This window comes from Pleuronectes platessa, chromosome 23 (assembly GCF_947347685.1).
Source record: "Pleuronectes platessa chromosome 23, fPlePla1.1, whole genome shotgun sequence".
In the NCBI taxonomy this organism is placed as follows: domain Eukaryota; kingdom Metazoa; phylum Chordata; class Actinopteri; order Pleuronectiformes; family Pleuronectidae; genus Pleuronectes; species Pleuronectes platessa.
In genome coordinates, this window is record NC_070648.1 from 16041267 (window position 1) to 16065945 (window position 24679).

Genomic DNA, 24679 nt, shown 5'->3' on the forward strand with positions numbered 1-24679 from the left:
GACAAAGAACCTTAATTTGCTTCGGTTTCTTTTTAGCACAAATGGATTGATGTCTAAGTATTTAAAAAAGTGACAATGGCCGTTGCATGATTACACGGTTATCCATCAACAATAGTCCAGTAACTCATAGTTGTCAGTAACATAATTTCCTAAAACTCAAATAAAGGCTGGGCATTCCATTCGATCTGTATATAAAGGAATAAAACACCAAGTACAGTATTAACCCCCTCACCACCATCAGTCTTTATCAGTAGGTAAATTATGCTGATGCTGATCTCCACAACTGGGCAGTCTGAATCGATTGGTGAAGACAAAAAGCTCTGAAAAAAGCTACTAAGTCGACTTTTTGTTGTTTTTTAATTACAACTTAAATGTATGCCACAGAGAACTGGCTTCAACACTGATCATGTATCAGTGAGTTTCCACAACTTTAATACATCACTCTTACAAAAAAATCTTCACTCTCCACAAAAAGTTTTTTTTTTCTTCAGGTACTAAGCCTAAAATGCAACTATAAACTGCCCCTGGCTGGAATGAAAAGAACATTGTGAAAGACAACTCGCATTGAAGATATCCTAAAATAAACCATAAATTCACCTCCAAAATGTTTTTTGCTGGTTTAAATAATCTTCATGACTAACTACTCTTGTGGTAACATCTGTTACTAATCACTTTCAAAATGTGTACACAATGAGCTCACAAGAGAAATGTGTTCTCTTTAAAGATCACAGGAAGTATGACTCTAAAAATCTCACCTTTAAATGTTAGACTTGTTGGATATTTCTACATTGCAAAACTGGGTGAGGAAAGGAGATGGTCTCAAATAAAATTGTCATGAAGTAACAATTATCCAACAGTAGTGGATAAGATAGAGGTCCTGAGGGACCCAACATAACAATCCTATATGCTCTCTAAAGTTGATGGTCTGCATCATTGGCACAAAGGATCAGCCATTTTATCATCTTATTGTCATAGTTTTTTTCATCAACAGAAGTCAGAGGAAGTAAGAGCTCAACGGGAGAGCAGAGGAAGGTCACTTGGATTCATGATGAGGCTGGAGTCCAGGTTCAGGTTATCTATGAAGACAAAAAAACATGAGCAGCTCAATGAAAGGAGGGTCTGGATTTATTTTGTGCTTTTATTACAGTCAACAAAACCACTGAAAAGACCAAAACAAACAAATTTATTTTTTATTAAACATATAGATCTGAAAAAAATCGAACTGGGCTGGGCAGAGTATCCTTTCAAATTTGTCATTTATAGTGATAATATACTACTTGTGTTTGTGTACAGATACAAATATTGTACTTAAATATAAACACCTGACAACATTTGTATGTGTTTTCTACCAGGCCCTTCTTTTATTGACAAAAAGGCCAAGTGAAATGCTGAATGTTGCTGAACAGCTATAATCAGAATCAGAATGCGTAATAGTCATTGCACAAAATTTTACAATGAAATTTCATGTGTCATGCCAAAAAGATCCACACAAACCCATTCCTAGACACATACCTGTCCACATTCATAACAATAACAAGTAAGAACTTGAAATCTGCAGGCATCTCATCACAAAAATTATAGATTATACACTGATACATCTTTAAGAACCTGAGCATCTTTCTTTTTTCAATGTATGTTGGTTGGTAGTAAATAAACTTGATGTTGTATACCTAGCACGACCCCAAAGTCCCACAAAAATCAACCGCTGTGTCTCAGCAGCAAACTTCACCTTGATCAAAGTTGTTGAGTTTTTTGGAGTTGGACGCCTCACCCAGTCCCTCAATGTCAACAAGATCACTGTTGACATCCGAGTCATTCAGAGCACTGAGGGTAACATCTACACACACACACACACACACACGCACACGCACACACACACGTGTTTATTATACTGTTCGTGAACAATGTACATAATGTATTTTGCATTTGACAAACTTGAGCCATATCACTAGTTAACAGTTGAAATTGTTGAACCATGTCATTTTGAGATATGCAAAGAATGTGATTATTGTGGGAAAACCTTTTCTGCATAATAATCAATACATTTCACGCTAAGGGTCACTTGAAATTCTAGGGGAGTAATTATGTGTGTAGATTCTACTAGCTCGATAAAAATCACCATACCTCTTGTAAATACTCAAAATGTCAATATACAGTGGGGTAGAAATTTCAGATTCCTTCTCAATTACCCAAGAGGTTTGAATAAATGTGTCTTTTTTCATACTATGGACAATAACAGTATTCCAACCACCTCTACATCAGTTGAAATGCTTTCATGTTGTAGTGCTACTGGACTCACCGGCAGTCTTCTGTTTCTTCAGGTGGGCCTGGTTGGAGGGGGGGCCCAGTACTCCTGACGGCACAACAACCTGAGCTGTTGGCAGAGAGATGATATTTGGGGTGCCCTGTGTCGCCATGGAAACAGTTACTGGGGCTTTTTTGATGACCCTCTTGGGCCCATCAGAGGACGTGGGAAGAACTCCTTCTTCATACAGCTTCCTCTTCACTGTGCTCTTTGTCAGAGCGCTGCAAGGAAGATGGGAACTACAGTGACGTTACTTTATCTACTGTACAGCAGGTTAACAGGAGCACAATTGTCCAGGTGTTGACTTGGGCCGTGTGGAAGTTTCCAGAAATACATTTTACATGCAGCTATTACAGTAACTGCCAGTGAGGATACTGTGATGAACCCACTCGCTGAGAGGTTTTACCAGCAGTGTTTAACCCCAATCTTTATTTTGCACAATTGAGTTTTATCAATTTATTATCTCAGTTGAAGATTCCTTTTGTGAGCCAAAGAAGCTGATTGATTATTCATTAGTATAATCAATCTATTAAAGTGTATAAAACCGATAACAAGTTGGACTGCTGGATTTCTGGTGTACAGCAGTTTCAGCCCAGAGTCATGCTTGTGGAAAGGCAAGCAACTTCTTGGAGCCCCAGGCCATGAGGGGGGGCCCCTGAGGGCTGACAAACTATACTCCACAACATTGTATCATAATGTGGCCAGTTAATTAGGGAGGCATTGTCCAATTCAGAGTAAAGCTGTGTCACTAATTGGTAAAAAATTGGATTTATGATTCAGTGGTATTGGTTAGGATATGTCTCCTAGAAATTATATTAATACTAATGTCCCCAAAAGTGATAACATGCATGCTTTACCCTGCAGGACTGGAGTCGGCCACTGGGTGAAGCTGCATCGTGAGTTCTCCTAGTTTAGTGAAAGCAGCCCCAGCTGCAGAGAAGATCTCTCCAACCTATTATGCAAACACAGACACACACAGACAAATAAAGCTGGTCTTATGTCGATTGTCTTATTCAACAGTGGGTGGACATGAACAAATGTGCAATTAAAACGAAAGTGTGAAAGTCAGCACATGTCCTAAAGTATGCAGACATTTGAGCAGTAAGGCCACATGTGATTAAAACCAAATTAGAAACGAAGTCCTTATGAGAGAAGGGTAAATTAGTTAAAATTCAAGGGAATGGGATGCCTGTCGGCAGCGCGACGTACGCAAATTGGTATCGACGTAACACTAGGCGTCATTACGCACTCTAAATACTCCCCGGTTGTGTTTATTCGCAATTCGCGCGAATAAACACAAACGATCGCGTTCGACTTGAAAGCATAGCTCGAGCGTCTATGTACAGATTTGAAGGTACCGTTCACACCGGGAGGCGACACCCGCGTGGTTCATGTGAATGGATAACTTACTTTAGTGGAGGCTGAGGTCATTGTGTTAGCATAGGCTGTATGTTGTCTACGAGTTGGACCCACTGGTGCCCTCAAGTTGACGGAACAGCTAAGATGCTAACAGCGCAGTCAAGCTACATCTGGTGCTCTTCCTGATGTAGCAGAGCGGCTACGCGTCGGCTCGTCCACTCGTTCAGACTCGATATCTGGAGTAGTCCAGCATTTGAACCCCCCAGTGCATAGTGCTAATGGAGTTCTATCTACGGGTGAATGACATCCCCGCTGGAGACAAACTGGTCACTTCTCCCTGTCTGTACAACCACAGGGTTTATGCTGCCTTCAAGGTCTCCTCGTATTCTCTATGCTCAACCTGAATACAAAAGAACACTGGCCTGGATGGAGCTACAATGCCTATAAAACGTGTTCATCCCCCCTTGGATGTTTCACCCTTTTGTTGCTTTTATACATGTAATCATGGTCAATATAATTAGGCTTGAACAACATTGACAAGAATTTGAAAAAAAAAAACTCTTTAATATCATAGTTAAAATTGATTTTTACAAACTAGTGTAAATTAATATTAAGTGTAAAATAAGTGTTTGCATAAGAAATTGGTGGGATTGAAGTGGTAAGGCCAAGCAGGGTAGGAGGAACAAGTGGGGCAGAGGGTTGAAGAGGGGTCATCTCTGGTGTATCTCTTAATATATGCATTGGGGAGTTAAAAAATTACTTGAAAGGGGGAATGATTGTGAATGTCCAAAGTACAAGGTTGAATGTGAATGGGACAAGGAAAGACACTGAGACAATGTGGATAGAGTTTTAAGGGGAGGCGGTTCCTAAAAAAGGGATGTTGTTGAGATGCTGATAGCGCTTTAAATTTCTACAGGGGATAAGCGGTAATGAAATCGGTTGTAGAATTACAGAAAGTTAGAATGGTGAATGTGTCTTAAGCTGAGCTAAAAAGGTACATCCATGTACCAATAGGGGAATTTAGTGAGGTCTCAAAAGAAAGCTTAATGGTTGAGAATAAAAAGCTGGTGACACTTATTGCAGGAGTAATTCATAGTACAGCTGTGGTGGAATGTAAAATGCAAAAGATCCAGCTGATAGTAAAGGCAACAGTTCATCTCCTTTGGATAACAAGACTTACATGGGAAGAGGTTAGGGACAATTTCAAAGAAATTCATCTTTGTAATGTCAATGTTGCTGGTCTTAAAGGGATTCATTTCACCGAAAAATGAAAATGCACTCATTATTTACTCGCCACTATGCCGATGTAAGGATGGGTGAAGTGTTTGAGTCCACAAAACCTTTTGGAATCTCAGGGATAAACAGTGTTGCAGCCAAATCCAATACAATTGAGGTCAGTTGTGACCACTTCTTCAGGCATAATTAAACAACAGAAAACACGGAACAACATAACTCCATACCGCTTGTGTGGTTTAATCCAAGTTTCCACCATGTTTTTAGCCTATATTTCCCTGTGATATCTTCCTACGAGATGTGTCACGTACCCAAGAGCACTTTATTTGTGTTACTATGTCCGCTAGCTTCAATATTTCCAGTAGCGGACATTTAGCCTTGAAACACAGTGTAAATCACCTATTTTCGAGTCAAAAATGAATGTCGGGCTTGGATGACACCACATGAGCAGTATGGAGGCATGTTGTGTTTTTTTCTGTTGTTTTATTACATCTGAAGAAGCGGTCATCTGGGCTAAAGGTTGGTTACCCATGAAACTGCGAAAGTGTTTTGAGGACTCAAACACTTCACTCATCCCTCCATCGGTATGGTGGTGAGTAGATATATGAGAGAACTTTCATTTTAGTTAGTCATTACATCAAATGATTCCATTCTTTCGACTGTCCAAACATATTCCACCTGTCAATGTGATCAGTCATTCTGACCAGGGTGTCCACCAAGTCTTATGCCCAACCAAGCCCTCTGTCTGCTGTATGGCATATCTTTAACTGAAACATTGTCATCACGTGATAGAAAGCATCACATTAACATTGATTCATCCAGGATACTTGATTATTAATATAAGCATCCTTCTATAACTTTGTACAAGCAGGAATCTTTGAGTTAGCTCTTAAGAAAAGCAAAAAGATAATGATTTATTAGGCACAAGGTTGGATTACTGGATATCAATCAATCAATGCGGATTCTATATCGTGCGGGCTGATCGTGGTGGTAATGGCGGATCCTGTGTCGAGTTGGCATCGGATGGTGGTGGTGGGACACGACGAGGCGGCGGCTGATAATGGATCCTGATAAGCGGCGGTGGACAATGACAATGACCCTATAGTGGCATCCGATCTGGGTGGCGGCTCGGGATCTTGCTGGCTGTTGACCATGGACTATTATTGCAGCAGGACTGCTTGATATATAGTATTGAAGTTATCCTTCAAAATGTTTACCATCATCAATGCTGCTAGAAACTTAAATCTTGATGATGTTCTCCTCTACACCTGACATCTATTTCACTTCTGTCCATCCTCGGAGAGGGATCCCTCACATGTGGCTCTCTCTGAGGTTTCTAGGTATTTTTACCCTGTTAAAAGGGTTTTTAGTAGTTTTTCCTTAATCTTGCTGAGGGTTAAGGACAGAGGATGTCACACCAATGTTAAAGCCCTATGAGACGAATTGTGATTGGTGAATATGGGCTATACAAATAAAATTTGATTGATTGATTGATTGATTGATATAAAATGTCTTCAAAGTCGGCTAACATTTTATCTGAACTTGCAGTCAGAGCCAATTTACCAACTTATTACAATAAGTTTAATAATGAAATTAACTTATAAGTGGAACATATTAGCTACATAAATAAATGAAGAGTACACCTAAAGTTTAGCAATCCAAGTTTAACACACATTAGACAATAATAATCCATAGACATTCAGATGTGATGTTTTTCTTGATCTTTCTCTGGATGTTTTTCACTTCTTCTCAGTTGAACACTTCTTATCACAAATTTAGGGCCAAAGCAAAATACCTCGGCAAGGACCCTATTTTTCTAATAATTTTTTTATCCTAGTAATGAATTGCATATTTGGCAGTCTGAACCAATGTAAATTTTGCAAAAAATGTGCAGAAAATTCAGATGTCAAATGATAATCGTGCATGGGCATGTTCAATTGATAGCGCCCCCTAAAGTGCAGCGTCTATTGTGCGTTTGACCAAAATGAATACAAATTATTGGGTATATGTATAATTCCCTTGTTTTATGTATGTAGGGCCTGCCACTGAGGAGTTTCACTAAATTTCTGCTGTGTGATGATAATAAAGGCATGCTGTTCTATTCTATCATAAAAGTGTCCCAAACTACAAACTATTAGGGCTTTGACATGTTTAAGAAAGAGTGAGAAATTACAATATCCTTGCTTAACTTGCCTGTAAAAGAAAAGTGATAGAAAACTATTGAAACGTTGACCTTGAAATTGAGAGAAAATGCATTTATTTGTTGGGAGATTTATGTGAAAATTGTTGTAGTTGTGTAAGGGCAATAGCAACGTAGTGTAAATTATCCAATCTGCACTAAACTTCGCAGGTTTTAGAAGAGTCCCGGGTTGAACATATCAAGATGAGCATTTTTGTTGCGATGTTGGTTGGTTGATTGTAATGAGCAGTTACAACCTACGGTTTTTGCCCTATAGTTTTTTGATATTTGCAGAGTTTCTACTTTAATGAACTACTATTTATTGCAAACAAACTGACTCGACGAAGTTGTGCTAAATGCAAGTTTTCCTTTAACAGTATGCCCGTGGCAATTTGACTATGAAACAAGAAGTTCCACTAATTTGACTACTTGTCCAATCTGCACAACACTTATTTAACATGTTTGGAGACCTGTTGTGACCCCTATTATATGCCAAAATTCTACATATATCATAACACCACCTACAAGCAACAGGATGCACGCCGTAACAGATTGTAACATTCAACTCATTTATGCACTGTGCAAATGCATATTGCAGTACCAAGCCATGTCAACCAACCTCGAACAACTACACCGCAGCCGCAGCACACCTCCACGTACGTAGACTGCGGGGGCACAACCATCACTGCTTGTTTGTAATTAATTACTTTCTTCACATTATTGAATACCGTTTTTTAAAAGGTCGATGAATAAAACAAAATATGTCAACATAAAAACAGATTATGCACAGAGTAGTCTGTAAATCTATATAGTGATGCTGTTTTCGATGCGGCTAGGCAGGAGGAAAAGGTACTGCAGCTCCAGTCCGTCATTCTGACTCAGGATGTTAGCTTCGATCTTCTCCAACTCTGTTCTGAACCCACTGATCAGCTCCACAGCTTGTGCTTCAGTGAAGTGCTCCTCTGTGTATCGGCCCAAAGGAATCTAGGCAGAAGAAATAAGGGGACTGCTGTAGAAAGATAAACTAATGTGGGTGGAAATCAATCACTGTCAGGTTAAGTCAACAATTCTACAGACAAATTACAGCACAATTGAAATGTGTTTTTTACATTAGAGGTTATGTTGTTTGAAAATTTGATTCATGTTAATATCATTTATCGATTCTAAGAACATACTTTTCAGAAATAGGTGCTATTGGACACACCAGTCGTGGTAGATGCAAAGCCAGTGAAAATGAGACTGAAAAATTTGACCCTCAGTTCCCATCAAAAGGGTCTTTGTTATTGGATTATCCCTTAGAAATTTATTTTAAATTAAATTAAAACCTAGTAGTATGGTTAGTATGTAACCACAGGCTAGGGTTAGGTTCATACATATAAATTATTGAGCCCCACAAATGATCCATTCACCTCCTCCCTAATGTGGTGGAGGAAGAAATCTGAGAGATCTAAAAGCCTGGACAAAGGAAATCAACTGTGTCTAGATTAACACTACTGGAAGAAAAGTGATTCTTATTTGGGTGATTCAACATATAGACTCAATTCAGCTTATTCAAATTAGAAATTCATTAAAGAGTGTACTGTCCATCACCATGCAAACCAGACAGAGTTGGACTCACAGCATCTGGTTGTGCTCGCCCCAGATGCCATGTGATAGCCATCTGCAAACAGGACTGGCTGACATCAGGAAGGGATGCCATGATCATCTCCATGGTAGCCGCACTCTTTTCAGTCGGTGGGGGTTGTCTCATGGTGCAGGGAGTATTGGGGACCCATGAACACCAGTCAAACTAAAAGAAAAGGCAGGCTCATGCTTAACATTCATGATGAGACATTAAAGTTCATTCACATTTTTTTCAAAGTAAGTGCAATAGACTGTTGAGTTTTAGACCATCAACAGTAAGTCATCAGCTTTGAGCATTTCAGTGCATTAACAAAAACCACAACAATACTTATAGTGGGCAGCTGTGGCCTGGGGGGAGAGAGCGGTCATCCTCCAACCAGAAGGTTGACCGTTCAATCGAAGTTTTCCCCATCTGCATGCCGAAGTATTCTTGGGCAAGACACTGAAACCCCCGAATTGCCCCTCATAGATAAAGTGCTGCCCATAAACATATTGTATGAATTGATTAATGTCAATAAACTATACTGTAAAGCGCTTTGAGTGGTCAAATACAGACCATTACCATAAGGTGTGGGAGTGCCAGTACCTGCCCGTTGTTAGTAGCAGCATGCTGGACTGTACTGGTGAAGATGACCACTGCAAGCAGGTTGGACAGTTCCTCTCTGGTGCTGAGCTTATTTGGCAGACCTGAAACAAATCCATGACCAAAAGCATTTAAAGCATTTTAAGATATATATAGATATAGATATATGAAGAACAGAGGGTGTTGCAACAGGCAAAGCAAGCAATTGATCTAAATATCTATATATATATAGATATAGATGAATTCCTCTGATATTTTTCCTACCATGTACAATTGCAGTTACATCAAATGCCTTGCTACTGGCTCACAACGTGGTGAGCTTAGCTAAACATGCTGGGACTAAAAGGGCCCTTGCAAGTTCCAAGTGTCTGCAATTTGTCATTTTTGCTGTTTTGTAAAAAAATTTGGACAGAGACTTGGAAAATAGTAGGACTGTGCTGTGCCAGGCTAAATAACAAGATATGAATGATTCACCAAAGCTGGGGAGCTCTGCCATCCCCTTCTGTGTTATGTCTCCGATCCATGCTTGGAGCTCCGTATCCTCCGTCACATCATGATCTGACTGGTAGTACAGGCTCACCATACCAGAGACAAAACTGAAATACGGTTACATTTAATTACTACTCATTGTGATTCATATCTGACCTCAAATCACAAAATCCATTCCCAAAGGGCACTCCCCCTATATAATGTACAACTCTTTGCCACGTCCATGCATTAATGAAATCCTCTTAGAAGGTTGATGTTTAGTTTTTACAATTGATCACATTTTTGTTTTGAAAAGTTGTGCTAATAGTACGTTTTCGATCATCATCATCATACCCGTGAAAGAGGACTTTCCACTGATTTGACTATACATTGTCCAATATGCACAATACTTAACAAGTGTGAATACCTAGCATGACCACATTTACATGCCAAAATGCATCATAATTATAGCACCAAAGAGAGATGCTCGATTATGACAAAAATTATAACCCCGATTATTTTTGGTCAATATTGTAATCATGATTATTTAACATGATTACTCTTCGACTTTTGAAATATCATGCAAATATAGAACTTTAAAGAGAAATTACTTAAATTAAAGGCTGATCAATAAAAACATCATTCAAAACTCTATTCTAAAGATACATGGAATGCAGCACACGCTGCAAGTTGAATTTCAACCGTGCACTGTGCATTTCTCCATCACATTCATAGATAATTCCCAGCATCCTGCACACTACAGCAGGGCTATTTAGGCCTGCTTTAGTGTGCAGGACTAGTCAGGTAAGTTTCTATGATATTACTGGGGGAAATATATTAGCATGCTGATTGAGGATTGTTCATCTGTTCATCTAGCGGCTAGATGGATAAATGAATAGAAATAGGCTAGATTCTAGCTTATTACTACTAATATCTGCTATTGTTGTTAATCATAAATGACAATTCACAGCCACAAAGTTTTACTCCAGTGTGGTTGTATATTGGAGGTCATTATGATTATTGCCTTTAAAATAGCCGAATGATGTCTGGAGCTATTTTTCCCAATCTCCTTAAATCTGGAGAAATGTTTGAAAATACAATCAAATAGCTAAATCTTTAGTGTGTCATTATTCACAATTCTGCAATAAAATGGCTACGGTGCTATATGAACACTGGAATTCATGCTCTATAATATACCATGGCAGGTAAACATTTGAAATAACCAGCATTTATGTATAATTGTACATGTTACAAAAATGAACAACACACAATCTGTTTTAACTAATAACACACCAATTATATTATAGTTTTCTCCATACTGAGTACATCATTCAAATATTCACAGTGTGGGTTGGGAAAAGTATGTGAACCCCTAGACTAATGTCTTCAGTAAAAGCTTATTGGCGTCAGATGTTAGCAAACATGGAGTCCAATCAATAACACAAATTTGTAGTTGTTACTTTGACTTATAAAAACCACTCAAACATTTTGAGCTTGCTATTCACTAGAAGCCTCAGCTGATTAGCACCATGCCATGCAAAAAGAAGATATCAGAAGCTCTACAATCAAGAGTAGTTGACTTGCATAAAGCAGGAAAGGGTTACACAGTAAGACTTAAGATATCCATCAGTTAGTGGACTGATATAGATAGTTGTCTATACATGGAGACAATTTGGTAGTGTGGATAATGTGGCTAATCACAATGCAGAATTGTCGATGAGGTAAAGAAGAACCCTTGAGTAACAGCTGAAGTTCTGAAGGAATCATTGGAACTGTTCATGAGTCAATTAACAACAAAACGTTGAACAGGCAGTGTGTCCGTGGCAGAACTCGAAGGTAAAAGGGGACGATTTTCTAGTCTTGATGACCACTCAAAGCGCTTTATAGTACAGTTTTACAAAACACCTGTGTGTCCACCTGTGTATGGCCTCCCACAACATCAGACTGTGTTCTCTATAGAAATAGTCTGGGAGCTGGGACACTCCTCTGTCACTGAAGTCATTGTAGGGCTGTAGGGAGCGGTAGGTCAGCATCTTAAACTCTCTCTGAGCCAGAATCAACACGCCATCACCACCTGTGGACACAACCTACACAAAAACATGATCGTCACACCAATGATGACAACCATAATGATGTCATCAAAAGATCGTTTAACACAGCTTGAGAGAGTGTATTTTCACTTTGTTTACTGTACACGTGAAATCCAAGATTATTAATGTGACTGTTATGTGGCTGGCATCATGGTGACTATAAAAGTCCCTTGAAAGGTACATCAAGGCAACATCTAATAAGATATAACAAAAAAATCATAAATGTGCCACACCCGTTTAAAGATGCCATCAGCAGAGATAAGCTGACTGCGCCCCCTAGTGTTGATCTCGAGAGTGTAGCGCAGATGAGGGGCCAGGAGCTACAGTTGGAAGAAAGAAAACGTTTGTTAGCTACAGAATGAAAAATGTGTTTCATAGGTCTTAACAAAGCGCAAGATCATCTGCCTTTAACCCTCAACAATAGTAAAAAATACTTACAATTGTAGTGATAGAGGAATTCCCAATAATGGAATTATATGTGAGTAGGCATATTGCATATTTAAGCAAAGTAGTTGTAATCATATAAAAGCCCAATTCTCAAACTATTGCTTATATAATGAGGATGGAAAAATCTTTACTATAACAGGTAACAGTGAATGGAGTGTAATGTACAATTCCTAAGCCAAATTACAATACGGTTATAAGTTCTCTAATTGTTTCCCATTTCCTCTACTTACCAAATGTATCATTGTTAAACTACTATCTGTAAATCTCCTGCAGACCTCCTTCAGATATTTCAACTTTTTACCCTCAACACCACCAACATTTTTAAGCTCAAGACCAAACTGCACTTTTAACTTTACCCATTTGTAAATCAATACATTGACTGTTACACCTCAACCCACAGAAACTGAACTTTAATGTATTGTTCTTACATCTGTTTGTCAGATTTTATGTTGGACTGGTGAGCCGAATGTCATTTTCCACTATTGGTGGACAATAATCATTCATATTTCGAAAAAAAAAGCCTGCCAGTGAAGGAATTATATCTGTTGAGTCACTCGAAATCTTTTTTGCATTAAGGTCTGATTAATGGTACATCTAAAAATGACAAAGTGGGTCGTAATTAATAATAATAATAATCATAATAACAAAAAGTCAATAGCAACAATTTTCAGATAAAAGTAAAAGTTACCATAGCAGTACTTTGTTATAGCGCAGCAGCAGGGTTTGAGTTTGTCTCAACCGCAGATCAGAGATTGGAATTAATGTCTCCTTCAAATATAAGATTCTGTTAAATAAAGGTCAGGTTGTTGTTATGGTAACATGATTGTAAGCTTAACTCTATCCCCAGAACCTCAACATGGTCTGACTGAAAGGGTTGCAGTGTTAGATAATATGACTTGTGTGGTAGTTTACCTTATATATAGGGTGTACAGCAGGCAGCTGTCTCAGAGTGGCCACACAAAACACCTCTATCACCAGGTGAGTCCTGAGCAGGTGAGACAGCACCTGGAACACCTGGAACTCAGCGTGACGCACCCATATCTTAGCTAACAGCCAAGCAAGAGGCGGGTCTCTGGGAAGGAATATGGGTGTGTTCAGGCCTGGAGTCTGCTCCAACTGTAGACGAGTAAGGGCAACTTTGACAAGCTGACATGTACCACTAAGAAAGGGATCTTAAGCATAAAAAAAAAATATCTCTGATTCCATATTTAGTTCATATATAAGTCACCACCATGACCAAGCATCATTTAAAAAAAGTAGCAACAGCCATACAGCCTTTCTTTATTGTTCTTTCAATATTCATTCAATTACCATTTTTTCAGGTTTAGACATTATCATCACTTCATCAATATGTTATCACACGACCACTATCATGACTTCCTTTGCACCTTCAATCTCTTATTCTGTTGTCTTATGAGTGTGTATTTGAACTTACATTGCAGCTTGTGTATTTTATTGTATTTTGACCTTGAACTTTGATACATCTTGCCGCTGTAATTTAGATTATCGATCTAATTCATTCAAATATCAATTTTAGAGCTATCTATCTTTCTATCTATTTTAGTATCTTCAGGATGCGTTTACCAATCGTGTGGTTTCTTTAACTTTTTTTATATTCTAAGCCTTTTATTAAAACTGAATTATAAGAATTGGCAGACATTAGTTGCTGTCACAACAATAAAGCAAATCAACTTTTACTGAATAGAAACTGCATGTATGATTGTGTGCATGCACATCAGTGACACATTGAGTTAATTCAGTATTTCACTCATGGTCTATGAGCATAATAAGAGTGAGTTATATACCTGTATAGCAATAGGTATGAGCCCATTATCTGGGTGTTGGTACAGGAGACAGAGCGGAGCAGCAATGTACTGAGGTTTATCCTTGATTGTGTTTGTGGGAATTCCATCAAGGATGGCATAGTCTAACAAGTAGATGTTTCCTTCCTGGACATGAGACAGGGAAGCCACAGTGAAAGATAATTGAGAGAATTTGAGTCATAACTTAACATCATAACTTTATAAATGCATTTCCCCACCTTGAGTTCTTTTTCCATGTTGGTTCTGGGCGCCATGGAGCGCTGCACCATGTCTGATGTGACAGGGAAGTTCTCTGGCAGTTTATTGCACCTCTGGATCATCCTTGGGTTGGAGCCATTCAAACACTGGTATCCAAAGAACCAGTCCTCCTTCCAGTGCTCCATACAGTACTCTGACACAAAAACATATACTGGGTGTGAAATTCGAATCTGGATGTTTCTTTCATTTCAAGATCAATGTGTATAAAGTAGTGTCATTTTGCATCAAGTATACACAGATTTAATAGCTTATATTAATAATAAGGACAATTATTTTGTTAGCACTAACACTCCTGAGGCTTTCATACAGCATCTATGGCTAAGACTCATATTACAGAGAGTGGCTTCAGATACCCTCTTTGCCTTTGTGTAATAGAGAGTGTTGGAATATGAGCTCATCTAGAAGTAGGGCAGAATACCAGCTTTGTGCCTGATTGCAAAGATGTTTCTCCACCAATCCTGTTGTCATCTTCCTTGGCAAAATGTTGTTATTCACTCAAGGTAAATTTTGGCTTATTCTCTTAAAAATCGTATCTTATCTTATCTCATAAAGGCTTTGTATTTAGTGGTGACATGGCTTGGCTACCCTTTTCTTAAGTTAAGTTAAACCTAATACATCTTATTTCCTGTCTTGTCTTTAGATTTGGCTTGGATGTGGCATAGATGACATGTTTTGAATTTGGATTTCATTTGTAGAATTTAATATAATTGTAGTGCACTGCGTCACACAGCCCAGCCCTCGCATTTTTAAGGTTTTGAAATGAGTTTTTTGGGTGCATCTATACCAACCAGCAATTGGGCTTCTCAGCTTCCAGAAGATATGTTTGAAATCATCCAGGTCACTCCAGGACTTTCCAAACATGATGACCAACTTTTTCAGAGACAACTCCAGCAAACTGATGAGAAGAAAAGGTATATGTGCACCTGACATTCATCACATTGCTGTGATACAGATCTGAATATAAGGTTACATTGTGAGAAATTAAATCTGGCTGGATTACGACATCACGTGGTTTCTCCTCCATGTCTTCAGAATCAGAAGAAAATAAATTTTGATCATGCAATGTGTGCACTCTTCTGGACAGCAATGACTGTGAAAGACCTGATAGGTGAACTGCCTTCATAGCAAGGGAATTATGAAGGTTACCCATTGACATTGCAGCCCTGTCTGAGACCAGGCTGGCAGAAGAAGGACAACAGAAGGAGGAAGAGGGAGGATACCCCTTTTTCTGCTGGTGAACCTAAGCACATGAGGTTAGCATCCAGACAGCCACTGTTGTGCGTACCTTTGCTCCCACTCTGGACTCACAAGACGATGTCAAGGAAGATTTTTTACACCAGTCTAGAACATCCTGCCATACATCACGAATGATTATAAATGTTTCCACTAGGAAACATTATCACGAAACACTCTGTAAATATCAACTGCTAAGAGAATGACCCTCAGTTATACCTATCAATAAGACTAGAGTCTGGATCATGACGATGGACTGTGGATCATGGTGGCAGCTGATCAAGACTGTTTAATGTATAATATGCCTACTGATATACACTACCATTAATGACAATAACTCCTCAATTAATTTACTTTCCATTATGTTATTTCTAATCAATGTTGTATACAGTTTTTTTGCTAATGTTCTCAGTTCATGTATAACTACATCTATCACACTTCTGATCGTCCTGGGAGAGGGTTTTTCCTTACTCTTGTTGAGGGTTAAGGACAGAGGATGTCGCATCTTGCCAAGCCCTATGAGACAAATTGTGATTTGTAAATATGGGGTATACTAATATAATTTGATTGATTGATGATTGATCATCTTTCCGAAACTTTTATAATGGTGATGATAGAGAGACCTGGATTACTTACAGTAGGTATATGAAAGCCCTTGAGTACTACCACCAGTCGGCGGAAAAAGCACAGTAACATCAGTGTCCTATGGGAAGCAAACATCAACAGCAGTGTTGGCCAATGAGCACCCAGAGGACAGAAAAAAAAAATGTTGATCCTGACAACATCAGGATCAACCCCAAACGTTTCCTCATCAACAACTCAATCTGAGAAGACCTTGTGAGTGCCAGTATCTGCCAGTATCCAAAAGCAGCAAAGAAAGGAGAGAGTTCCCACTACCTTCAGCCATCTAATGACACACATGTACGACTAGGTGAGAGTGAGGACTGTTAACCTATTCTCTCTCCCTCACCCTAACCCTCTCTTCTTTGCAATACCCTTGCTATGTATCAACCCTGATTCATGAAAAGGGCATGGATGAACAGATGGATTGACAGACAGGCAACCCAAACACATAATGCCTCTTACCACTGGCTGTCACTGGCATGGAGACATAAAGAAACGCTATAAGTGCTACATCAGAGACCTTCTGAGAAGATGCAACATAAATCCTGTGCATCTTGCGCTACTGGCAATAGACAGATTGGCCTGGCAGGTAAACAGGGGAGGGCCGAAAGTTATGCCCAATGGCATCAGTAGGCAGTTTATGTGTAATCCTCTAAACAGAATCCATGCTACATTAAGTGACACCAATGACAACAGCGCTGACCGCACCCCACCTACCCCCATTCACGAAGGAAACGTCATCATCAGACACGATGGACAGCTGAGAGGATGTGTGTGTGTGTATGTCTGCATGTTTGTGTGCCACCTACGCATATTGCAAGGAATGTTCAAAGTCGCTTCTCTTTTCATTTTCAAAGCGGCTGTCTTGCGGTAAATCTGCCTCTGTTTTAGCGTCAATACATCTGGGAACCCCTGGAGCCCATGTTTGCCATCTAACACAGGAAAACTCAACATTATACAATTATTAATAAAAATAATCTTTGAAAACATTAATTCTGTAGAGTGAAACTCTGTCCTCGTGTTTTTTTTTGTAATACCTGTAAATCTTCTGTCTCTCCTGCAGTTCTGTCCTCCTATGTGCCAGCAGCTGAGCTATGGACTCATCCCTGAGTGTCTTAGCTGTGGAGACAAGAAAATGCACTTTTACCAACAGGTCAGACCTAGAGGAACTTAGCCTTTACACTAGATATTAACATATCATCTTTCTTTTCAGAGTCAATTTCCAAATATCAATAAATTGGTGGTTACAATAATGTTTGAAGCAAACTTGAGCTCTCTACAGCAAAGAAGCCCTTGTCAGATGAAGAAATGGTGAAGCGATGTACAGTGGAGATGGCTAAAGCTTCTGGAGACGATAACATGGCTAAAAACTATAAAACTGTTTCTCTGTCCCGTCGCAAAGTGATGCCAATAATTTTTGACTATCTAAATCATGTGGAAGGGGAAGCTAAAACAAGTCATGCACGACTGCAAGTACTTCTCCATAGCATTGGATGAGAGTTCAGATTCGACGGATGTTAGCCAGGTACTCATATTCACAAGAGCTATAGACAGTTCATATGAAGTGTGAGATTGGCCCAGCACACAAAATGCACACCGAAATTAGATGGGGTGGGAATTAGTGTTTGGAGACGCACAGAATCCCAGAGTTTTTGGAGAACAGCATTCAATGTGATACAGGCGCTTACTGCAGAAAACTCGGGGGTACAGATTTTCTCTGCAATTCGGCCTTCCTTGTGGACATTACCTCACATCCTAATCACCTGAAGAGGAGGGGACAAATTGTGTCAGAACTTAACGCCCACATGATCGTATTTCAGCGTAAACTAGCCTTGTTCAAAGAGGGCTTTTGATAATTTTGTCCATATTTGGCATGTGAATCCATGTGTCGCTGAATGTGACAAAACAATTCACAAGTACAGAGCTAATATCAAAACACTGCAGCAGCAGTTAAACGACAGCTTCCACGAATTTCACGCCATGCAGCCACTGACAGCGTTATTCACGGACCCTCTCTCTGCTGCTGTCAGTGAGACACCCCCAGAGTTGCAGCTTGTACTGTGCAAACCCAATTTTTTAAGTAAAGCACAATGAGAAGGGACAATCATTTTGGGCCTAAGGACATAACTTCAGTTGTGCACCTTAGCTACTGGCTTGTATACTCATAATAGGAAATACCTGTGGCCGGCACAATAGATCATTATTCAAAACCTGTGTGCCTTTTTAACTGAACCATGTCCCATTTTAGAATGTAGGACCAGATGGAGAATATCCCTTGTATGTTCTATAATTAATGCCTACAGCCAGTTGATGTCATCTGATATTAGTGGCCACCAGAGGAAGTTAGGGACATATCTTAAGTTGTGTAACTGTAGGACACATCTTCAGACTTGGGGGTGACAATTGCGTATGTTACTCTGTTGACGTTTGTATATTGTTCAACCTTCTGGTCTCCTTGATAAATCCAGTCTACATTAAAATCTTCGGCATAAGACATCAGATGCTGCCTGAGTTCTCTTTTTACCAGCTTCCAGAAAAGTTCCATAATTGATATGATTTTAATATCAGGAGTATACGGACTAATGCACAAAATAAGCTTCAGTGATTTACCTCAGTACTTCCTTGATATCATTATCAATATCACAGAAATATCTTATTAGTGATATTCATTTAAAATTCAGAGGTCCAGAATGAAAAAAAAATCCTCTTGCAAAGATCCAAAACACCATGTCAGTGTTATGATTCAGTGCAATATAGTATATCGAAATATAAGTTTAACAATATCTGTGTGTAGTCAACAACTGATGCTATACTACTTTCTCCACCGTTTGTTTCTCCCTGACTTGGTAAGTGAGATACACACAGTTGAAATGCTCATCGGAATCCACAGATTTGATTAATTATCATCACATGAGATGATTTACAATGCATGCAATTGGTCTGTTAGTATGGGCTGTAAAGCAATGTGTGAAGGCTACACAACTGTGCCGGTTTCAATAGAAACGTTATCTCAAAATTCGACAATTCTCAATTATGTATCAGTTATGGGTCTGGGTCCGTATTGCACAATGTCTGGACAACGGTCCACCTATTAATAACCAGAGTAAGTGGTTGGCTGCTTTGCTAAAAGGTTTCCTCAACAATATGTTTACAGCTGACAATTAGGAGCTTACTCTGAATGGTGGAAATCTTCCCTACCTTTTCCCTGTCTTATCTCCACGTTGACGTTTCCTATAAGCCAGCGGTAACAGGGGAAAACCACTGTGTCCCCACCTAAGTGCTCCACTGTGACATAGCGACAGAACCAGTTGTCTTCCACCCAATACCTCTGTTTCTCCAGTCTGACCAGAAGCAGGGAGCCTAAAGGAGAAGGACTAGTCACTTTGTACTTGTCTGCCTGACAGATGAAAAAAGACAGAGGAGAAAGATATCATTGTTGTTAGGTTTTGAAGTAGTTATATAATCAACCATTGATAAATGCTACTTCATTCAAATCAAAAGATTCACTGACTGTAACATTTAAACATTCTTTCCCAGTGCCCTCCGAACATTAGAACATTTTGCTTGTGTATTGCCAGAGTCCTGGGAGTTTGAGGGTTCTGTGCAGTGTCTGTTTGATAAAGATATATTTTCTTCACAATTGTCTGGTAATGGCTGAATAAACAAAAAAAGACTTGATCAGCTTCATTTTTCTTTACTTGAATTGAGAAGTTTATAACAACATGGATCTGTCAACAGAGAAGATTCTTGCTCTAACGTACATGCTAATAGTCAAATCAAGACGCTTAGAGTACGGAAAACACACAGGCAGGCCGGGCACCATCCTTACACAAGCATCTTAAATCCTAAAGAGGCCCTACTTACTGCTCCTCGACAGAAGTCCAGTCCAGGATTATCAAGCAGGGTGCGTTCACTCTCCCCTTTCTCTCCCACCAGGGTCAGAAAGATGTAGTTGTTAGTACCGGAATACTCAGATGTACCAGTCGCTACTGTTACAGTGTAGTCTTCCATCTGACACACACACACACACACGCACGCACGCACGCACACGCACACACACACACACACACACCATGGTTAGTATGGGTTCAATAGGCAAATTGTGAGCTAGTTATGCAAATAACAGTACTTCAACGTTATAATTTTACAGCTACAGTGCATTACAGGAAGGGCTCTTTATGCATCAGGGGGGAAAGATGGGTTGTTGTTATATCCTTTGAGATCTTAAGGGAAGACGTAGGGCCTGATCATAAAAAAAAAATGTTGATAGTAGCATGCTCATAAGATAAGATAAATAAGATAAGATAAGACAAGGCTGCCTCAGCACTGTCCTGCTCCATCCCCACCACAGAGCTTGCCTTCCTCACCGGCTTGCTGAGTTAGATTGTGCCATAGCTCCCTATGCCACTTCCCCAGTACACCACAGCAAAGAAGATGACACTGGCCACATACACTTATACCTGTCCACTATCTCCACCCCCTCCTTATTAATCACAACAAGGTTAGGGGATCTCCTTCTGCGTGGTAAGTCCATCACCGGCTCCTTGGTTTTACTGATGCCACACCACCCTACAAAACTCTTGACCAGGTCTCTGTTCTCCTTTTCCTTGTTATCTGTGATGCAGCTGGCAATGGAGAAGTTCTCAGGGAACTTTTGTAAATGGCATGTTCCTGTGTTGTAGTAGAAGTCTGAGGTGTAAAGGGTGAATAGAAAAGGGGACAGGACTGCTCCCTGAGGTGTGCAAACAAACCTGTATGACAACCAGTCTTGCAGCTGATCGGTGAAGTAGTCTATGATCCATTTCATGAGGTACCGGTTCACCTGCATTACAGAGAGCTTCTGGGCTGGACGTCCTCAAGGTGCTATGTGGCTTCTCTAGGTGTGCGTGTATGCTCTTTGAAGCAGGTAGATGATGGCAGCATCGAACCTCAATGTCAGTCTGGTATGCCAGATGTGCTATTGGAGGATCCTCTTAAAGGTTTTCATAACATTTAACATTAAAGCCACAGGTCTGAAGTCACTGGGAGCACAGGGATGTTGCAGGATGTCTTCAGGATCTTGGGCATCATTTCCAGCCTCAGTTAGAGGTTGAAGAGTTGTGTGAACACCCATGTCAGCTGCTCTTTGAATACCTGGAACAACTTCGGGTTAAAGTTGTCTGGTCCTCTGGCCTTGTGGTTCCTGGTACTGGCGAGCTGTGAGCTTATTTTCGGGGTAGTCTGAGGTGGTGGAGAACCGAGTGGCCTGAGGGTCAGTCCATAACCAGAGTAGTTGGCATTCTCTTACCTTAAACTAACCCATGGCTATCAACTCTCTTTTAAATATGGGTTTATCTGCTGCAGGGGACCAGAAGTGGGCAAATGACCTGAACACGTTCTTCAACAGGTTTGATCATTGGAGCGCCTCATCCTCCACCCCCTGTTGAGACCATTCATGCACCCGCTGCAGTTCGCCTATCAGCCGGGCATCAGGGTGCAGGAGAGTCATCTACCTACAACACAGAGCTCTTTCTCATCTGGAGAAGCCTGGGAGCACTTGAGGATCATGTTCTTTGATTTCTAGAGTGCTTTCAACACCATTCAACCGGCACTTCTGAGGGAAAAACTAGAGCACTCTGGAATGGATCTGCACCTCACATCCTGGATATTGGACTACCTGACCAACAGACCCAAGTATGTGATGATCCCAGGATTGTGTGTTGGACACGGGTGTCTGAGGTATGGGGGTTCCGCAGGGAACGGCCCTGGCTCTGTTCCTCTTCACCCTCTACACTGCAGACTATACCTATCACTCAGCCTCCTGTCACCTGCAGAAGTTCTCTAATGACTCATTGATTGTGGGCCTAATCACTGACGAGGACGACAGGGAATACAGAGGACAGATGGAGGACCTGAACAATATACTGGATTGATCATGCCAGTGCCCTATTCAATAAGGGCCAGAGCAGATTGTATCTGTTCAGGAGACTGACGTCTTTTGGAGTGCAGGGGGCGCTCCTGAAGAATTTGTATGACTGCATCTGACATCTTCTTTGGAGTAGTTTCCATATAATATTTCTGTACATTTCTTTATGTTCCTTCCCCCAAGTACTGTATGTTACTTATTGTATGTCTTTTTGCTTTTGCTGACTTTTAGTCTTAGGGCATTTTTTGTGTGAGGACAGTAATGTACTGACATGAGCATCATATTCCGGTTATGGTTTTGAATATGTAAACTTAAATGATGCAAATAAGCTGATGAAACAACAGACACATTGGCCTGAAACAACTGATATGACAGCCCTGGGGAAGTATGTGACTAAGACATGCATCATGAGACATGTGCCTGAGTTTATATCTTTGCTCACATTAGTGTGCCAAATTCAGTGGCTTCCCACATTCTGCAACATTTATTTGCATAATTTATCATGATGTAGATAAGGATCAAGTTCATGCCATGTAATGTATTTTGAGGTAAAACTTGTTGTGAGAGACACTTTATATACATATTTGTTATTTGATATATTGCTTATGTTGTCATTATTATGTTTGATGCTACTAAAACATCTAATGCATTTTATATTTGCTATTACTCTTAGTTGAGTGCTAAGTATATACATGACAACCCTTTATGACAGGTGACTGTGAAGAGCAGTTTTTTAGTATGCATGCTTTGGACTTGTAATAAGGGCCAGTGAGCCTACTATTGCTCATGGGAGTGGAATAGTGACTGGCTTCTAATTCTCTTAATCTCTCTCCCCTCTAGAAGATGGTCAACTCTACAGTGGTTTGCTTCTATGTACTTAAGGCCATGAGGATCCATGTCACATTTCACATCATCTTCCCAACTATGTGCATATATTATGCCCCCTTTGTGCATTTGGAAACCTGAGCACTGTCAGCAAAAGAACAGTGTGTGATGAAAGAATAAAATATATCAAATAGGTCCACTCCCTAAGCACATCAAGACCCTTCGTGTCCCCACATAAGCAGCTTGTTTTGACATTAATCATTATTTCAACAATTGGGGTAAATATTGCATTGCAGCAAATAGGCATTACATCTATTCAAAATAAAACTAATTATAGTGATATAGAGGATAGTTTTTTCAGAAGACAACGAACAATAGAAAAGCTCTCACCTTAGTCCAGTGTGTATCACTAGGCACTCCTTTCTCTCTGGATTGCCTTTGGCTTCGTTCTTATACTTCCCAAGCTTTTCCCCTCACACTGTCTTTTATATCTTCTTTCTCTGTGTTAAAAATTCTCACAAGTCTCTACTGTATATTTAACTGTTTCCTGGTGTTAGGTGTGTCCCAGTTCCACTCGGTCAGTCCCTTTTGTAGGTTACACACAAGCATGAACAAACACACGCACACGCATACACACACAAGTTGCAGAAAGGGAAGTTGGGTAATAATATGGGCTCCAGTGTCAGATAACAGCCATAGGGAGCAGCATATAAACAGAAGCTGTGCAAATAAAGAAATATTATTTAAAGAAATACAATAAGTGAATGAATTTCAAAGTGGAATCTGAAAAAAGATTTTTTTTTTTTCTCTCCTGTTAATGTTCTACTTTGTAGTTTAATGCTATTTGCCTTTCCTCCGCCGTTTTAACTCAGGACTGAACATTCACTTTGTTAATTAATTTAACAACTGTTCACCACAGATATAGTTTTAAGTCATGAAGTGAATTTTGTTTAGCCTTATACTTTGTTTTAGGATGGATGAAAATAAAAGTAAAGCTGAAATTGAAAATATTAACATTGAGGTGTAATTATCAGTTTTCAGTAGAACTAGGCCAAACATGCTTAAAAACCAATGGCCTAGATAATTCATATTCAATGACATATCTAGTTCTAAATTTGTTTGTACTCTTCAAACAATTTAGGTAAGAAGATATTGTCATATCTGGGATTCGTCAATATGTTCTCACCTCCTAAAGAGTACAAACTAATTTAGAACTTCCTCAGACCAAGGCCCGGCTGTCCTTGAAAATGTAAAAGCACACACTTTTAACTAATTGCTAAATATATATAAAAAATATTATTATAATAATAATAATAATAATGAAAATGGCTCTTTTGATAGTAAAGGTTGCTGATCCTTGCTATAGACCTATGCTAGCAGGGATATCTAATTGACAACCTAAGTACTCCAAGCTAGACTATTATACAGTTGTAGACACAACACAGGGGGTCTCTGGGCCTGAGAAGGGAAGAAAAGGAGTATATGAAGATGTGTTTGGGATCAATAAATGTATATTGTATCTTAGAAACAACCAAAACCCCCCAAAACAGCAAAGTAACAAGTAAAAGTTGCAGAAAACCAGACTGGATAAACTACCTGCATTTATCATTAAGAGCAACCTTTTCTGAATATGGCCCCATGTGTGTAATGTGTTCAAACGGTAAATGTGAAATGGAAAAGCTGCCTCACAGAGCAGATGGTTGTGACACAGCTCCAGAAAGCGC

At 39.6% G+C, this 24679-nt stretch overlaps 2 protein-coding genes across 5 annotated transcripts; both read right to left on the minus strand.

Annotated features, from left to right (window-relative positions):
* Window positions 1–338: 338 nt before the first annotated feature.
* zgc:92664 (uncharacterized protein LOC436695 homolog) lies at window positions 339–4046 on the minus strand. Its single transcript, XM_053416383.1, has 5 exons — window positions 3716–4046; window positions 3163–3257; window positions 2300–2526; window positions 1730–1837; window positions 339–1076 (listed from the first exon to the last, which is right to left on the minus strand). Exons 1-5 carry the CDS (start codon window positions 3734–3736, stop codon window positions 1012–1014), a joined length of 516 nt encoding a protein of 171 aa, XP_053272358.1. The 5' UTR covers window positions 3737–4046; the 3' UTR covers window positions 339–1011.
* A 3085-nt stretch (window positions 4047–7131) lies between these two features.
* On the minus strand, window positions 7132–23579 carry alox12 (arachidonate 12-lipoxygenase). 4 transcript variants are annotated; one of them, XM_053416378.1, is made up of 15 exons: window positions 23346–23579; window positions 20090–20236; window positions 19424–19622; window positions 17263–17344; window positions 17035–17157; window positions 15157–15263; window positions 14329–14501; window positions 14093–14236; window positions 13200–13403; window positions 12074–12160; window positions 11656–11837; window positions 9757–9878; window positions 9262–9386; window positions 8695–8865; window positions 7132–8060 (listed from the first exon to the last, which is right to left on the minus strand). In XM_053416378.1, exons 2-15 carry the CDS (start codon window positions 20234–20236, stop codon window positions 7881–7883), a joined length of 2046 nt encoding a protein of 681 aa, XP_053272353.1. In that variant the 5' UTR covers window positions 23346–23579; the 3' UTR covers window positions 7132–7880. The 4 variants fall into 4 exon arrangements, with proteins under 4 accessions (XP_053272353.1, XP_053272354.1, XP_053272355.1 ...); XM_053416379.1 differs by having other exon boundaries at window positions 11668–11837; window positions 23346–23578; XM_053416380.1 differs by having other exon boundaries at window positions 9286–9386; window positions 23346–23577.
* Window positions 23580–24679: the final 1100 nt, after the last annotated feature.

Coding starts and splice junctions, on each gene's coding strand:
- zgc:92664 (XM_053416383.1), bottom strand. CDS start 3,736: ATGACCTCAGCCTCCACTAAA. Junction 1,838..2,299: donor GAAGAAACAGAAGACTGCCG/GTGAGTCCAGTA, acceptor GTGTGTGTGTAG/ATGTTACCCTCAGTGCTCTG. Junction 1,077..1,729: donor ACTCAACAACTTTGATCAAG/GTGAAGTTTGCT, acceptor TTGTCTTCATAG/ATAACCTGAACCTGGACTCC.
- alox12 (XM_053416378.1), bottom strand. CDS start 20,236: ATGGAAGACTACACTGTAACAGTAGCGACTGGTACATCTGAGTATTCC. Junction 9,387..9,756: donor GGCAGAGCTCCCCAGCTTTG/GTGAATCATTCA, acceptor GATTTGTTTCAG/GTCTGCCAAATAAGCTCAGC. Junction 8,866..9,261: donor TGGCACTCCCACACCTTATG/GTAATGGTCTGT, acceptor CTTTTCTTTTAG/TTTGACTGGTGTTCATGGGT.